The 18261-nt window shown below is 39.7% G+C and overlaps 1 protein-coding gene across 1 annotated transcript; it reads right to left on the bottom strand.

Annotated features, from left to right (window-relative positions):
* Positions 1-937: 937 nt before the first annotated feature.
* Positions 938-17768, bottom strand: eef2b (eukaryotic translation elongation factor 2b). The gene is made up of 13 exons (XM_082172998.1): positions 17617-17768; positions 14889-15103; positions 13212-13393; positions 12272-12483; positions 10916-11094; positions 10269-10374; positions 9280-9532; positions 8668-8863; positions 5225-5591; positions 3903-4256; positions 2396-2578; positions 1650-1782; positions 938-1345 (listed from the first exon to the last, which is right to left on the bottom strand). The coding sequence occupies exons 1-13, from the start codon at positions 17617-17619 to the stop codon at positions 1152-1154; spliced, it is 2577 nt and encodes an 858-aa protein (XP_082029124.1). The 5' UTR covers positions 17620-17768; the 3' UTR covers positions 938-1151.
* Between the last annotated feature and the right edge of the window lie 493 nt (positions 17769-18261).

Here is an 18261-nt window from a genome sequence, read left to right as displayed (position 1 = left end):
AGGTCTTGCTATAGTTGTAAATGGCTTCGTTCATAATTGTTTATAAAAAATAAAAAGTTAGACTTGGAATAACATGCATTGATGAGTGTATTAAAAGTGTTTCAATTAAGGGTAACTAGATCGTAAACTAGGAAAAAAGAACTTGAAACAGAATCGATTGAAGTAAAGATCTAATAAAAGTTGACTTGTACTAAAATAACTAAAACTGAAATTAAATGTATACACTGATTAAAATGAAAACGAATTCAAAATAAACATAATTGCTACAATGACTTTCTTGCCTACATGAAAGTAAAATTATGGACTGAAATAACTAGAATTGAGTCATGAGACTTTACAACAAGGTTCAACTTAACATTAACTACCAATGAAAAATACTTCAAGCATTTATTAATCCTTATTTTAACATTTACTGATATTGAGTTTTATCAGGTTAATAGACCTGAGCTAACATGAACAGTTGTATTTATGAAGTCATCAAACTGTAAAAAGTATCATTCATTAATGCATTAACCTTATGCCTTCATTATAAATAAAAGTAAACAATTATTTTTATTTTTTTATAAAGTCTGAATATGATCTATAATGGGGAAACTCAAGTCAACATTTGAAGTGGATCAAAAAAGGTCAAATTTGTCCGAACACAAAAACAGGCATCGTTCAAAATTCCTGTACAACTTTGATGAAAGGTTTTGATCCACTTCAAATGTTGACTACTGTAATTATAATCTTCACCACCAGAACTTTAAAGGCTTTAAATTCAGGGCATTAATTCTTGTCTTATTGTGAACATGGTTCATAAAGACTATTATTTGAACTTAAAAGTTATACCATAGAAATGTTTAACAGACTAGAAAAGGCAAAACTGCACCTAAAGCCCATAAACACATGAAATCAACACATGAACTGACCAGCAATGAAGCGCCACACACTCCAGTAATTTTCAATTTTCAATTTTTATTTTCTTTATTTAGATTTACATAATCCACTTGACTTCCCTGTTTGCATGTGAGAAATGTGATGTTTGTGCCCTGTACAGTCCAGTCCCTCTCGTGTACTCTGAGGGAAGGAAGCGAGTGCAGGAGGGAAGGAACGAGACGGGAATGAGAGGAGAGTAAAGCGCAGAAGTTGGGCTAACAGTGGGAGACGGTTTATAACTTGTCCAGGAAGTTGTCGAGTGCCGGCATGCCCTCCTTCAGGCCCTTGCGTTTGCGTGTCTCGGCCACGACCTGGAAAGGCTTGGTTGCGGCGTCTTTGGGGTCGCCGGGCAGAATCTGCCAGTGGTCGAACACACACTGAGGGAACGCCTGACCGCCGGTGTTGGAGCGCAGGTCAGCTGTGAAACCTGCACACAGACAAGAGGACATCAGCAAAGAAACAGACAGTTTTAGATTCAGAAAATGGGACTTAAACGAGTCGTTAAATATTTGTCAATAAGTGCATTTTGGTAAAAATCTACTTCTAATATACAATGCTTTTGTTTAAAAAAATAAAAAATAAAATGCACTTTTAAATTAAAGTGCAAAAATGTTATTAAAATATTTATTAAAAAAATGAGATATATATATATATATATATATATATATATACACTTTATTAAATGCAATGAAGAAAGCAGCAGTTGAAGAGGAATCGGAACGGTTACTCACCGAAAGACTCGTTGACGGGAAGGAAGGCTTTAACGATAAACATGGGCGTTCCCATGACCTGTGACTCCTCGAACACATGACCTCGTTTCCTGTTCAACACACCGTAGATGCCGCCGACCACCTGCTCTGGGCACTGTGTGTGTGTGTGTGTGTGTGTGTGTATGAGAGAGGGAGAGAGATGCGGGTGAGAAACACTCATCATATGATAAACGCTAGTATGAGTTCAGAATTTGTATCGAATCGTGACGAATGCATCATGACACCCCTAATTATAATTTGATATTCAAAATGAATGTCCAGGAACAATTGTCCTTCAAGACCCAACACTGTAGATCTGACTGTGTTCATGTCTGTGGAGGTCTCAGATATTAGTGGTTGGGGTTATCCATCACTTCATCAGAGTGGTGCATGATTTCTCATCATAGACCAGCCAGGACATGAGCCAGGGTTCCCACACCTCGGTTAACTTCAAACTCAAGGACTTAATGTGGGGACACATTTCAAGTGAGAGCAAGTTTACATCGTTTCAGCCTATTTTTGCAATGTTTCACGGTGTGTTTGTAAAACATCGAGGTACTATTGTAGTAGTTTCATGTGCGCGTGAACTTCATGGCAACGTACAACATTAAGTACCTCGCGCGGGAAACCCTAAACGTAACGCGTAAATGCAAGTAACTAACGTATATCAAGCATGCCGTTAGATGAAGTGCATATAGCTCATGATTCTTGCAGGTGAATCTCCTCACCTGAATCTCCACCAGGTAGACGGGCTCCATGAGTCTGGGCTCGGCTGTGATCTGGCAGGCGTACAGAACCCTGCGGGCCGTGGGGATGATCTGGCCACCGCCGCGATGGATGGCATCCGTGTGGAGAGTCACGTCGTGGATGTCGAAGCGGACGGCACGCATGTTCTCCTCACACAGCACACCCTGAGGAGAGAGAGAAACAGGACCGTGAGCATGCGTCCTTCTCACTCACAACACTTCAATATCTCAGCAAATCAAGCTGAACATCAGGAGCAAGAAAGTAAAAGCACAGGGAGGACACAAGTCTTAAAATATTAGCATTAACATTTATTAGAATTCGGGGTGTAATGATACATCATTATAAATCACAATATAAAAATGCGACGATGATTTGTGATTGACTAATTTTATGCAAGGCTCAGCTTTCCGTCTTTTCAAAGACATCATTAAATCATGTCCGATCCAAATCTTCTGAAGAGACACGAAGGCTTAATATGAACAGATCTACAACGCACACACTGTAGATAACATGCATGCTCAAATGCTTAAGCGACATGCAAAAACATGAATGAGAATGCAAAATTAATTTTTCTTGGATGAGTAACCCTTTAGAGTTCGGGAATAGTCATTTTGACATGCCTTTCAAAACTGATTGACTGCATTGATCCTCTGAGGACGACGCGCTGGAACGGCACTCAAAATAAAAGTGCAAACACAATTTATATCACCATATCACATTTAGTTTTAGGAGTATGATTATTCAAAGCATTTTAGATGGTTTATTGTTATATGTAAAGTGCAATAATAGCACTGGGAGAGTTTGTGCAAGAGATCCAACAAATCAAAAAAATTATAATAAAGGTTAGAGTTTGACATGTTACTACAATACTAGATATAATGTTGAATATAATGTATAATACAGTGGGAGAATATTTGTGGGTCCTGATAGTAATAAAAACTTCATTTTGGCAAAAAAATATTGCGATAGTATATCATGAGATCGTTGCTCATCTATCGTGACACCCCTAATTATAATAAAATCTAAACCTGAGAGATTTCAGTCTCTCCATTTAAAGTCCATTAAGAGTGTCAAAGGCATCGTGAAATAATCAGGTCTAATCCAAATCCAAGTCTTCTGAGACTCGAAGGCTTTAATATGTTAATGAAGGCTAAAAATATTGTGATTATCATATCGTGAGTTCAGTATTTGTATCGAATCGTGACGAGTGTATCATGACACCCCTAATTGTAATTAAATATTCAAAATGAATGTCCAGGAACAATTGTCTGTAGATCTGACTGTGTTCATGTCTGTGGAGGTCTCAGATATTAGTGGTAGGGGTTATCCATCACTTCATCAGAGTGGTGCATGATTTCTCATCATAGACCAGCCAGGACATGAACACAAGAGGTATTAACACAACCCAGGGCTGCACGATACTGAAGAAAAATACGATATGCGAAAACTCATTAAATAATGCAATATTTCATCCTGAACGTCTCTCACCTCTTTAGTGGCCCACTGGAACCCAGCAACAACGCTGTCCTTGATCTCGTTCAGGTACTGCACTCCCTTGGTCACGTCCACCAGGACATTGGGTCCGGTTCCGTCGGGTCCGAAGCACCAGATCTTACGGGCCTCTGTGACCTCCCACTCGTATTTGTCGGCCAGATAACGGGCGCGGGTCTTGAGCTCCTGGCGGGACGACACCTCACCCTTGTCGATGTCTTCGGCGAGACCGTCTGGGAACGGCCTGGCCTTCATGTAGAGACGGTTGTGTTTGTTGGGGGACTTGGACAAGCACATCTGGTCCGATTCTGCACTGACCGTCTCCCTGTATGACACAACGGGGTCCGATTTCTGTTGGAGATCGAGATCGACGGGTTATAGGTTACATCAGGATAGTTGTATTTAAGTTTACTGCTAAATCAGCTTCACAGACAACAAGCTTTTCTGGGTCCATCTTACAAAACAAGTTAACATCACTAAAGAAACTAGTTAGTTTAAGTGCCCATATTATGCACATTTACAAGTTCATAATTTTATTTTTTGAGGTCTGCTAGAATACCCTTACATTATTTATAGATCAAAAAACACTTATAAACTGTATAGGCCATTGCTGCAGCACCACTTTTCACCCTCTGCCTGAAACACTGCTTTAGGGTACGTTTACGCAACAACGATATGCTCAAAACTGAGACGTTTTTCCTTTGAGTTCTCCACTTTTTAACCAGATGGTGCAATTTTCTCATGTTTGGCCTATAAAGCAAACACGTTTTATTTCTGTTTTCTGCTTCTGCATATTATAGAGTGAATTATGCAGCTATAATTTTGAGTGGGTGTGTTGCTATGGATGTCAAGAGTGTGGTTTGTATGAGTGAAATAAAAATGTGCACGTGTGTGTAATATTGGAGAGAAAAACTACAGCAAATCACAAATCCAACCACTGTGTCCCAGTGAGTTTTGCTGGCATCTAATGGAGAAAATCTGGTACTGCACCCAAACAATTTTACTGAAAGCTCATTTTTTCATATATCAACTTATTTAGATTTATGGCTTTGATCTTCTAGCAGTTTTAGAGTTCATGTTTCATAAAATATATATTTGATTTAAAAATAGTTCAATCATTTTCATAAACCCAACTTTAACTTTTTTTTTTTTACTTCAACAATAATCCATCAAGGGTCTTAATGTGAATGCTTGGGAGCACAGACTTAAGTTTGGTTTCATTTTTAATGAGTTTGACAGACATTTTTGTCCTCCATGGACCCATCTGTAACTTTAAAGTGACACACCAGTGTTAAAGACACAGTTGTTCATGCACAAACCTTAAGTGGAATGCAAGCATGGTCCTCCTCCAGATCTTTAAGGCAGATTTCCAGGTGAAGTTCTCCAGCGCCAGCGATGATGTGCTCTCCAGACTCCTCAATGATGCACTGCACCATGGGGTCGGACTTGGCCAGACGTTTGAGTCCCTCCACTAGTTTGGGCAGGTCAGCAGGATTCTTGGCCTCCACCGCCACTCGGACCACAGGGCTGACGCTGAACTTCATCACACGCATGTTGTGGGCCTGCTCGAAGGTCGTGATGGTCCCGGTCTTCACCAAAAACTGGTCCACACCAACCAGACCCACGATGTTACCGCATGGCACGTCTTCAATGGGCTCAACGTAACGACCCATCATCAAAATGGTCCTGGAATTGACATTCAGGGTCAGAAAGGAGGTACACTTTTTTTATTATACCAGGTTTAAGAGTTAATCATGTTAACCAGAAATTTTGGCAATGAATATATATATACACTAGGGGTGGCACGGTACATGAAAAAACATCCGAACCGTTCGGTTCGCTTGTCTCGGTTCGGTGCGTGTGTGCGTCGCGCGGTTCGCACGGTTCGACGCATGCGCAATGTAGCCTTGTGCCCGTGCTACTGCTAATACAATGCTAAATCATAAATCAGACAAATGTAGAATAACATTACAATATCCAGCAATCGATTTAAATAGTACACTGGGTTTACTTAGACATTTAATGAGATCAACTCCACTAGGCTATATGTTGTTTTTTTCACGTGAATAAATAGGCTACATAGATCGACTGTTCCACGTACCGGTATGTACTTTAATGGTCCAGTGGCAGAACTTGCCAAGCGTGTCAAAGGTTCTGAGTTCTAATCTGCACTCGTATATATTTTTCTTTTTCATCAAAACCGATTATGTTTATCAGCGGTTGTATATCAAGCAGGGACAGATTTGTATGAATTTTGTTTTGTGATTTCATCGGAACGAATAGAGTAGCCTAGAGTCTCCTCAACGGACTGAAGCGCGCGTCTGAGTGAAGAATGTGCGGCCGCTGCGGTGTGTGCGCGAGCCACGAGAACACTGTATCAGCGCCACTGATCGCAACGGCAACGAGCACTTTGATCACTTGATTAAAAAAAACACATTTCAGCGCTAGATTGCTTCTTATTTAACAAACGAACGAAACGAATACTTTGCTAGTTAACTGGAAATGTTTTATTTATTTGTATTGGTACATCCGTGCTGGGACATAATATCAACCCTGGCAAAAAGTGGTGACAAATAACTGTCCGACACAGCCCACGGGAAATGAGAAGCTGCGTTTTGCAAACACACCCCATTTATGAAATAAATAAATTAATAATTAGATAATTCAGCTATATATCATATGCTGAAGTAAATTTTTGGAGTGTTAAAGATAGAGGTCGACCGATATGGGTTTTTTCAGGCCGATGCCGATCTTTTGAAATCCGGGTCGGCCGATGGCCGATTAATGCTGCCGATTTATTTTGGCCGATATTTGGCCGATTATGTGCTTGTTTTTAACCTCTATTTGAAAGATAAAATATAACACAAATAATTACTTAAGATAGACAAGATTTCTCAACAAAAACATTTATTGAACACTTGACCAATCTGCACTTGTTGTGACCTTGAGATATGTTTGGTAATTGTACCTGAATGAATTAAATTAATTTGCTACATTTCAGATTAATATATTTGTTTTGCTTAAAATTGTAATTAACAGTAATGTTAACTTAAACACTTTGCAGTTTGAATGATGTCTTGTAAACAAAATGACGGAGTATGTTTTTATGTTTCCACTGTTCGATCGCATCCGCGCCTCACACACACACACAAATATAAGTAAACACTTTGCGACTTTAAACACACGCGACTTTTCGATCGCGCCCGCGCCCCTCTCTCCCTCTCCCGAGTCTCCCTCTCCCTCTTCCACACACACACACACACACCATACTCCAGCATTGCAATCTTTACATCGCAGCCTGCTTCAGAGCTAAGGCGGGGCTACAGATTAGGTGTCCCCAAAGAACCCGCGTATCTAACAGTAGTTCCGCAGTACATTAATTAATTTGCACGCGAGTTTTATTTATTTTTATACCATGTATTCTCCGTGTAAATGTATACACCGAACCATGACGCCCGTACCGTTTCGGTTCAATACGAATAACAGTTACATGTTCCACCCCTAGTCTACAGTGAAATACAGTCACACATTACACTTTGGCCAGCATTTTAACCGTGTTTAATCCAGCTACTAGCTAACAGTATGCTAAAGTTAACTGCTGACTAGCGTCACGTTTCTAACGTCCGTTTTCAGAGCATCCAAGAGAAGCACAGGCATAACAGTAGCACAGAAATACGCATTGATATTCGGTCTGGTAAATAACGGTCGTTAAGGCACCAGTGCCGTATTAGCACCGGGTCTGTCTGTAGCTAACGTTACCCAACCCTAGCGACGACGCTAGCAAAGCAAAGCCAGTCCTTCACTAACCTATGGTCACTTTTTTATTACTTATTTCTCTGCATTGAGTGACAACCCTCTCAAATATAAGACACACAAAACAGAACAAATAAAAGTATCAGATTCTCTGTCTGTAATTGCAAAATTCTTGCTTACTTATTGTTGTGACATGATAGCAACCCTTCTGCTGTGCTAATGCAACCTCAACTACGCTATCAATATCCACCGAACGTCATGTCGCCTATTCATATTTTTTCTCGAAGTTGGCAGTAACATATCAAAAGGTTTTAATTAAATATAAAGGAGTTTTCTCCAAGGAACTTAGCTCCTTCCTTAGGCACTGGATGAGGTCTGCTCACTCTGCTGGAGAATGACTCTAGGCGCAGCGTGCGTCCACAACAACAACACAAGGCTGCCCACAGATGCGCCCGCCTAATAATCGGCTTGATATACTGGATATTGGCCGATGCCGATTATGTTAAAAAATGCAAAAAATCGGCCGATTAATCGTCCGACCGATTAATCGGTCGACCCCTAGTTAAAGATTAAAAGAAAAAAACAACAACAAGAACCGTACAGAACCGAAAACCGTGACCCTAAAACCGTGATACGAACCGAACCGTGGGTTTTGTGAACCGTGCCACCCCTAATATACACGGCTGAAACCAAAAACGTGTGTTTGTGAGTTTATTAAATTTGATTTAACTATTTTTCGGTTAACAAAAAACTAGGGCTGGGCAACGATTCATCACATCCAAAATAAAAGTGCGCATTTACATGCGTGTACATACTTACATACTCTGTATAATATATATACACACACACACGTGTGCAATTATATATACAAAGTGATTATACACAGTACACATATATTATGTAAACGCACACTTTATGTTGGATGCGATTAATCGTTGTCCAGCTCTACTAAAAACCTCACATTATTTCAGTGCATCAGTAGTGTTAATGCATCTGGAGCGCTACAAACCTCTGAATGGGTTTTATGTAAAGGTCCTCCTTTTTCCCAGGGGTGAAGTTTGGTCCCATGATTCGCACTTTCAGCCCAGTGGACACGACACCAGAGAACACACGGCCGAAAGCGTAGAAACGGCCCTTATCGGTGGTCGGCACCATTTTTGAGATGTACATCATGAGGGGAGCCTTCGGGTCGCAGTTCTTAACACCTGTGACGAGAACAACCAAATCAGAACATGTAAGAGATAGTCAAAGGCTAACTGTGCATTACAACCATTTCAATGCATAACACAGATGCAAAGAACCACCCGACATGGAGTTGTGTGCATTCAAATGGTTTAATGCACACCTAGCTCTGGATTCTCCCACTTATCCCATCATTTACAAGCATTGACAAGAAGCTGTTATTTATGTTTGTAGCACAATATTTGACCGGAAGGGTAAAAATGACGGTCATTTTCATCAGTTACGGATCACTTTCCCGGCTTTAGATCAGACACTGATACAGTAGTGCGCAAGATATTATTTGAACAAATAGCATTAATTTGAATTAATTATTGAGAGAGATGAGTGACATTGATCTACCCTGCACACAGCAGAGACACGTATAAAACGACTGTCGTACCCATGGCAGCTTCATCATCTCCAGGTCCTTCATAGAGCAGCTCGCAGCGGTACCTCTGGGCCGTGACAGGAGAGGGCAGGTGGATGGTGATCATCTGAAGCAGAGCTTCTCCGGCAGGCAGCCAGCGGCGCATCACAGCCTTCAGCAGAGGCTTGCCTTCCTTCTCCTTATCCTCGGCGTCCAGCTTGATGTCCAGCTTCTCGATCAGCTTGGCGGTGTCCTCCTTCTTGAAGTTCATGATGGCATCGAACACCTGGAGATTGAGGAAGTGAGGTATGATCACCAGAGTATCGAAAAAACAGATTCGAGGCTTCGGTTGGCAATAGGGCTGAACGACTAATTGCATTTGCGAAAGGGTACCGTTCACATTTTAACCGGTATCTGAAATTCGGTGCCGGTACCCAACTGTACTGTTTCGGTACTTTAGGTACTAACACACGAAAACTCAAAGGTCTTCACCACAACCCGACAAAATAAAAAGTTCAGTTTAACTTCATTACTGTTGTACAGTAGAATTTAGATATCTTAATTTAATAATACTAATAATACTACTAATAATTTATTTTAAGGAATAAATCACACTTTCAACTATGTTGTAATTTTAACAGTATAAAGCTCAGTTGTGCCACATGTTTGAAAAAAAAAGAAAAAAAAAAGTTTAATTTCATATAAAAGATCAATTAAATTAATGTTTTATGTCTTCATTTGATTACTAGAAAATTCAAAACCGAATTTGTGGGAAACAGAACATTTCAGATAAATGTTTTTTTGTTTTTTATTAATAAAATTTTTGTTTTTATTAATATTCAAGCATCAGACATTGGCAGACAGAGACCAAGGGAGCTCTGGCATAATGTCAATAACACTTCTACAAATTACTTAGTTTCTTTACAGTTATTGAGGTAAACATGCCTAAAGTACCGTTGGGTACCGATTAAAATGCGAACGGTCCCCAACCCTACTCGTTCGGTTGGCAAACAGATTTATACCTTGAAGATTGGGTCCAGGATGAGCTGGGCGAAGGTGCGGGGCAGTTTCTTTCCTTCAGCGTTGGTGGCGGACTTGCTGAATTTACCATTGGCCGGGTCAAAGTACCTGGAAGAGTAGCAGAGGATGAGTAACACGTAACCGCTGAATTTAAGAAGCACGAGTAATTTATAAGTTAAAATTTTTGGGTTCACTACAAGTTTTTTCAGCAAGATGCATTAATCAGATGATGGGTTAAGACGGTTTAATGTTACAAAAGATTCAATTTTTTAAAATCTTTTGAACTTTACGTTCATCAAAATACTGAAAAAAAAAAAGAAATATTTTCATAATTGATAATCAAATGTGTCTTGAGCAGCAAATCAGCATATTATACAAACCTGATGAAGGATCATGTGACAGTGAAGACTGCAGTAATGATGCTGTACATTCAGCTTTGATCACAAGAATAAATTACAGTTTACTATATATTCACATAGTAAACTTGAAATTGCAATAATATTTCATAATATTTATTTGATTTTTTTTTTTTTTTATCAAATGAACAGCATTCTGAGCATTTGAGATCTTTTGACGATTACTCAATTCACATGAATGAATAAAATGATATTTATGGTTTATTTTGTTGTGTTATCGTGGTGAATCTCACCTGTCACCCCAGAGTTTCTTCATCATGTCCTCCACTTTCTTACAGCGCTCAGCCGGGCTCAGCTGACCTTCACCTTTAGCAGCAAACTTGGCCACATACATCTCAGCAAACTGCTTCAGAGTGAAGGCCCAGCCGTGCAGACCGGAGCCAAAACCCACGGTACCGATCACTGGATCAATCTGAGAGAACACAGAATAAACACGGATCAGAAATCAGCCTAACTACATCACTGCTCGAACATCATTGGCTATTGCTATTAAAAATCACGGTAACACTTTACAATAAGGTTCATTAGTTAACATGAACAATACTTCTAGAGCATTATTTAATCTTAGTTAATATTAATTTCACCATTTACTAAAACGGTATTAAAATCAAAGGTTGTATTTGTTAACATTAGTTAATTTGATTCACGTTTCTTTGTATAGCGCTTTTCACAATACACATTATTTCAAAGCAGCTTTACAGAAAGTGCACGAGTCCACATTACAATCGACCCTTTGCAGGGAGTTTGATTGACAGGCGATCTGACCAATCATAATCCGCCATTTTTGTCCGACAAACCGGTCTGTGGAGTTAGCAGATTAACATTGGAGGATTTGAACTTTAAAAAACAGTAATATTCCTTCTGATGTTCATTTGATGCTATAAATGAACTAGAAGGAAGAGATGATCGGTTCACGAGCAGCTTTAACGGAGTGATCTGTCAGACACATTTAAGAGCCACAAAACCGTATTTATGGTTAATTTCTTTCTTTTTTTAAATAACCAAATTTGAAAGGTGAGACTTTGTTTTATATCAAAAGTACCCTGGTCTGTTAGTGTCCTCTCTGCTCCGCAATGTGCGTTTCACTGTGTGAGAACATGTGTAGTCTGTGGCTTGTTGGACATAGCAACAGTAACTAAAGAGGGTGGGTCTTTGTGAACGGTCAATTTAGAGTGATCTGTTATCAGAGGACACTGTCTAAGTTATGCATTTCAGAAATGTACATAATCAAAATCACAGTTAGCAAAAAACGTATTAATTTAAACAATGTAATCACTTAATGCAGAAACAATGAGCTCATTGAAGTAATGAATACTTGCTCAACAAATGATTATGAAACTTAGAAAATATAGAAAATACACCGCGAACTAACATGAAAAAACAATGTATTTCTCATTCTTAGTTAATACATTAATGTAAACTAATGAACCTTATTGTAAAGTGTTACCAACATCCCTAGAGGATCAGCACAGGTCTCAGATATTGGGTTAGTAGTTGTTCGTCAGCTCATCAGAGTGGTGCATGATTTCTCCTCATAGACCATTTCAGCATGTTAAACACAGGTTAAGTGAAGGAGTGCATGTTCTCACCATGATGTTTCCCATGGGTCCATTCTCGTCCTCTCCGTACGTGGAGATGATGACGTTCACGTTCTCCACGATACGCTGGAAGGTTTGGTAAAGCTCTTCAGGCTCCAGCTGCAGCTCCAGCAGGGCCCGGTCCATCTTATTCATCATCAGCACGGGCTTAATGCGCTCGGCGATGGCCTGTCTCAGCACCGTCTCGGTCTGCACGCACACACCTGGGCACAAAGCACACTCAGCATCCTGTAGATTCAGCAACCGGCACATTTTAAACCCTATGAAGGCCATAACTAGGGCTGCACGATATTGAAGAAAAGTGCGACAGGGTTCATACAGACACTGCAAATTGAAATTCCAGGACTACAATCAGAGATCGCACTTATCAAAACAATATCTTTATTATCTTTCAAATTCTAAATAAAGGTAAATGGATAACCCCCCCAAAAAAAATACCAAAAAAAATAAACTAATGAAACAAAATGGTATAAATAAAGTGCAAAAAAGGCAACGACTGTTGTAACTTTAACCATTAAAAGATATCGCTTTCCTCAGTCAAACGGATTTTTTCTCTGATGAATTTATGATTGACCTGAAGAATGATAGGAATCATATACTTGGATATTCATATGAGCAATATCACACTCATAGCCATACAAAATGGCTCTATATCAGACGGGTTGCAGCGTTGATTTTGTGTGAAAAGATTATTCTATCAATAAAATGTAACTAAAGTCACATATTGCCTTCCAATAATTCAAGCGCTTTTCAAGTACCTTTTCATAAATAGGGTTTTCAAGGACTTAAAACGTCAAATTCAAGTACTTTAACAACCTTGTACGATCCCTTCTATGAAATCAGTTCTTTTTAAGACCGAATTTGGTGATTCATTCCGTGCTGCACATCAATGACAGTATGATGCACATAGTAAACACAGTAAAACACTTACCAGAGACGCAGTCCACCACAACCAGAGCTCCATCTGTGACACGCAGAGCGGCCGTGACCTCCGAGGAGAAGTCCACGTGGCCGGGAGAGTCGATCAGGTTGATGAGGAAACCCAGCCCATCCTTGCACTGCTTGATGAAGGCCATGTCATTCTCGTTCAGCTCGTAGTACAAGGAGATGGCGCTGTTAAAGAAGCACAATAGAAGAGAACTCAACAACACGCTCTTCGTACATCTTTGTACTTTTGCACAGTATTAGACACGCGACTTTGCTTTGTGACTTTAGCTGTATGATATATCATAAACAGAGGAATGGTCCTCACTAGGGCTGGGCGATATATCGCATGACATTGTTATGCGCATCTCGTCAGTAAAGCCGGTTCCTTGATTAGTAGTAAATCGCCATCACCTGCTCTCAGATGAAGCGGCATTTACTACACAGAGCCGTAGTTCACGGACCTATCGCCTGCGATAATTAATGCGATATGGCTCAGCTGGTCAGTGACCTAGGGCTCTGTGTAGTAAATGCCGCTTCATCTGAGAGCAGGTGATGGCGATTTACTACTAATCAAGGAACCGGCTTTACTGACGAGATGCGCATAACAATGTCATGTGATATATCGCCCAGCCCTAGTCCTCACCACATGCTGTTATACATGTCCTCCATCTCCATCTAATCACTCTTTTTGTTTTCGCTCTACTTATGATTTTCAGCTTTCTCTTTCTGCAAATTGTATAGTTGTATCGTATGATGTATTGTGATATGACCCAGCACCCAAAATACTATCAAAACACTCCAACATTATTCATGAAAGATGGATAAAAAGGTGCACAGGAAACAAAAACCTTGAAAAAAATATATATATGACCCCGCCAAATCACAGAGATGCCGATTCACACGGCACTAATATCATCACAGGACCTCGTGTTCGGCGAAATATGGAAGGTCATTTGTGGGGGAATTTTTAATTTACAAATTAAGATCACAGACGACCTCCGCAATTATTACTAATGACTAGAGGTCACCAGGTAATGCTTATCCCATGCGAACAGGGCTTTGGTCCTAACAGGGTGTGTAGGGCACAGGGTTTGTCTTCTCAACATGGAAATGCACAAATATTTGATTTTATTTCTGAGTGGGAAATAAATGTATGACTCAATATCATAAAGCACTGACATGGCAGGTAAACAGCACTTTGCCCTCATGCATATCACAACCACTCCCTACAGTATATCATTTATAGTCATAACATAGATGAAAAGTTTATTTGATTGAATTTTGATGACAGAAAAGCAACATTAAAATTTCCTGATATTTCCAGGTTTAGTTATGCATGACAATGTTTCTATGCATTCAACTGTGCTTTATTTACAGGCTTGCAATATTAAAATTCCCAGTTATGCATGATAATGTTTCTATGCATTTAATTGCATTTTACAGGCCTGAAATATTAAAATTCCCAGTTATGCATGATAATGTTTCTATGCATTTAATTGCATTTTATTTACAGGCCTGAAATATTAAAATTCCCAGTTATGCATGATAATGTTTCTATGCATTTAATTGCATTTTATTTACAGACTTGCAATATAAAAATTCCCAGTTATGCATGATAATGTTTCTATGCATTTAATTGCATTGCGATATTAAAACTCCATGATGTTTCCAGGCGCCTTACGTGGACTTGATGGTGATGCAGCGCTCCTGCTCATCTTTGCGTGTGTCAGTGAAGCGGGTCTCTCCGGCGCGGGCGGAAGCGATGATTCCAGCCTTGGACACCAGAGAGTCGGTCAGTGTAGATTTCCCGTGGTCTACGTGCGCAATCACGGACATGTTACGGATGTTGGACTTCTTGTCCATGATGGCACGGATCTGGTCGACTGTGAAGTTCACCTGGAAGAGAGCAGTGAGATATTATATATAAAATACTGAGGAGTATGTGGTTCTGCCTTCAGGGAGAAGTTACTTAGTGCCAAAATGTCGACTTAACCGGTTTAACAACTCTTGTGCCTGCCTTGAATGGCATGGACAAAGGCATAGCCTATGGTAGTCTCTGGTTAGCACTTATTGTCTAACATTATTTTTTGATTTACATTATAATTCTTATTTACTGTTGGTTATTTATTGCTGGTCTTGTGGTTTATGCAGCAGTTATTTGTGCAATAACAGTTGGCCTTTTTAGCTGTGAAATATGATGCCCTTCTACACGTTCTGCTCCAATGTATGGATTGTTTAGGTGAGAAATGTGATTTATTTTATTTTTTGTGTGATTTGGAAGTGCAGAATACACTAAGCCCAAGACAAATTTCCCTAAGGGGACAATAAAGTATACTGTATTAAATGTTGACTACTGTGTGTCGCAGGGTCCGAAATCAACACCCGCCAAGTGCCAAATGCGGGTAGATTTTCCGTTTGGTGAGTAAATCTCAAAAGGCTATCCGCCACACTGGCGGGTGAATGTTCATACCAAAATATGAAATATTCAGCGCACTCTTTTCAACGCGCACACGCTCTTCTGCCTCTTAACGCTCTCATCTGTTGACGGCACTGAGGAAAAAGGATGTGTGAAGCTCCCGCCACTGGAAGAAGCGAAGAGCAAAGGCCGCGCACCCAGAACGTCTTCAGCACTCGCGGATCGAGCATACTCCGCCGCTGGCCAGGCTTGCTTCTGCTTTACACACCATGGCCGTTCTTTTCTCGAGAAAAGGAGTTTTCCCATAGCGCTCGCAACGCAATACTCGTTCCCTTATCTCTCAGGGAACCGAGGTTACGCAAGTAACCGAGTACGTTCTGCTTTCCCTTCCACATGAGTCAGGTAACAAAACTGACAACAACAAAAAAATGATTTCACCCCAATGATAGTAATATTTCATATATTTCTCTCATTTTGATCAATATATAGATTTTTTTATTATACATTTCAAATTTTGCTCTGGACAATTTTTTATGTTTGTATTCAACATAATACCTTATTATCTCAATTAAATGTACTGAAATGAATGCATATGTGACAAAAAAAGGCTGTTTATTATTTTGGCCGGTAAAAAAAATATGCTTGGCTGGTGGATTTTTTCATCTACCAGTCCCTGTGGCAGGGGAGCCAAAAAGTTAATTTCGGACCCTGTGTGTGTGAGATAAATAAATAAAAATACACACACAGTAGTCAACATTTGAAGTGGATCAAAACCTTTCATTAAAGTTATACATGAATTTTGAATAACCGTTCTTGTCTTAGGAACATTTATTTATTTATTTTTTGATCTTCAAATGTTTACATACATACATTTGACAGACGCTTTTATCCAAAGCGACTTGCATTGCATTTCAAGGTACACATTTACATTCTTATCAGTTCTTGCTTTCCCTGGGAATCGAACCCAGGAAGCGCCAACGCTCTAATGTCAGTATGTTGTCTCATATATATATATATATATATATATATATATATATATATAGAGAGAGAGAGAGAGAGAGAGACATACATGTATGAACACATGATGCAAATGGTGCTATCCACATATAAACATCAAATGTGTCATGTTCAATATCAAGTGTCACGTGCTTTTAGCAGAGCCTGTCAAAAGTATAATAAACTGGCAGTAACGCGTTAACGGGTTGTTTAGCATTACTTTGACGCGGTGTTACATTAAACGAAATGGCGAATAAAGCACCGGATAAATGAACCTCCATAAATATGCATCGCTTTGCGCCCTTTCTCCCGGAAGCCTTTGCGCAAACAATAGGCGGCCACGTGCGTGATGATGATGTGGCCACGCTGATAACCGCACATGCGGGACACGCACTGGTTACGTCACTGGTCACATGTGACTGCGGAGTGCCGGTTCGCGTGCGGCCAGCCTGAACACTCCCGACACCTGCCGTTAACCCGACCGGCAAAGTGAATAAAACCACACACAGACCCTCACAAACAGGCGGAAAACGTAATAACTAGGAGTAGAAATACAATATGAAGATATAGAATTACAAAAAGGGCTACCAGTGAGTTATATATTAGATTTTTCTCACACATAATTTTTTTCCTCACAATACGTGGCATCGTGAGCTAACATGCTAACGTTAGCCCGGCCCGGTCTGACAGAACCGGGAAAACCCAACTAAACGACTCACATTTTAACAATAAGGCTCTGGTTTGAGTCATTACGCTGAGAATGTAATAAACTACTTATAACACATTTACAAAACAACGACAAATAATTTGCAAAGTGTTTTAATAAATGAGTCATGCCGCAAAACAGCCGCTGCCATTTTGTTTTGTGGAAAACTAGCCGGCCTTTTCCCTTAAACATCGAACCGAAAATCCCGTTAAACACAAAAATGATGAATCTAACACCTGAATCCGCTCTCCGCACAGCGGTATCTAATCAAGCAATATGAATGATACGCACCATTTTGGCAGATGGTTCTGGATTCACTCAGCACTGATATTGGAACAGAGAGCACGCTGCCTTCCGCTGGTGGGGACAGGCAGGGGAGAAGGACGCGTCACGCGCGGCGCGCGCTTATATTCAGATGACGCGTTCATCCTAGCGTCATGACGCAGAGACAACGCTGACATTTCTAGCTCCTCCTAGCGTCACACAGAAGCAAAATCCAATGTGTCAAACAAAGTAATAGTTGAAATACAGCATTTACCAGTCATATGGCATGGCTGAAATAAATCATATAAATTATGAAATGCCATATATAAATGCGTAAATATGACGCTAGTTGTACAATATTTCAGTAAATAAATAAATGCCACATCCATTAAAATTTTAATGTTTAAATATGACGCTAGTTGTACAATATTTAAGTAAATACATAAATAAATTCCACATACATATATAAATGCTTAAATATGACGCTAGTTGTACAATATTTCAGTAAATAAAAGCCACATCCATTAATATTTAAATGTTTAAATATGACGCTAATTGTACAAGCAAACAAACAAACAAATACATAAATAAAGGCCACATCCATGCACTCATACATGCTTAAATGGGTCGCTAGTTGTACAATATTTCTGTAAATAAATACATAAATAAATA

The sequence above is a fragment of the Leuciscus leuciscus genome (genome assembly GCF_965113295.1).
Source record: "Leuciscus leuciscus genome assembly, chromosome: 6".
Lineage (NCBI taxonomy): Eukaryota > Metazoa > Chordata > Actinopteri > Cypriniformes > Leuciscidae > Leuciscus > Leuciscus leuciscus.
This window is presented reverse-complemented; position numbering and strand designations above follow the sequence as displayed.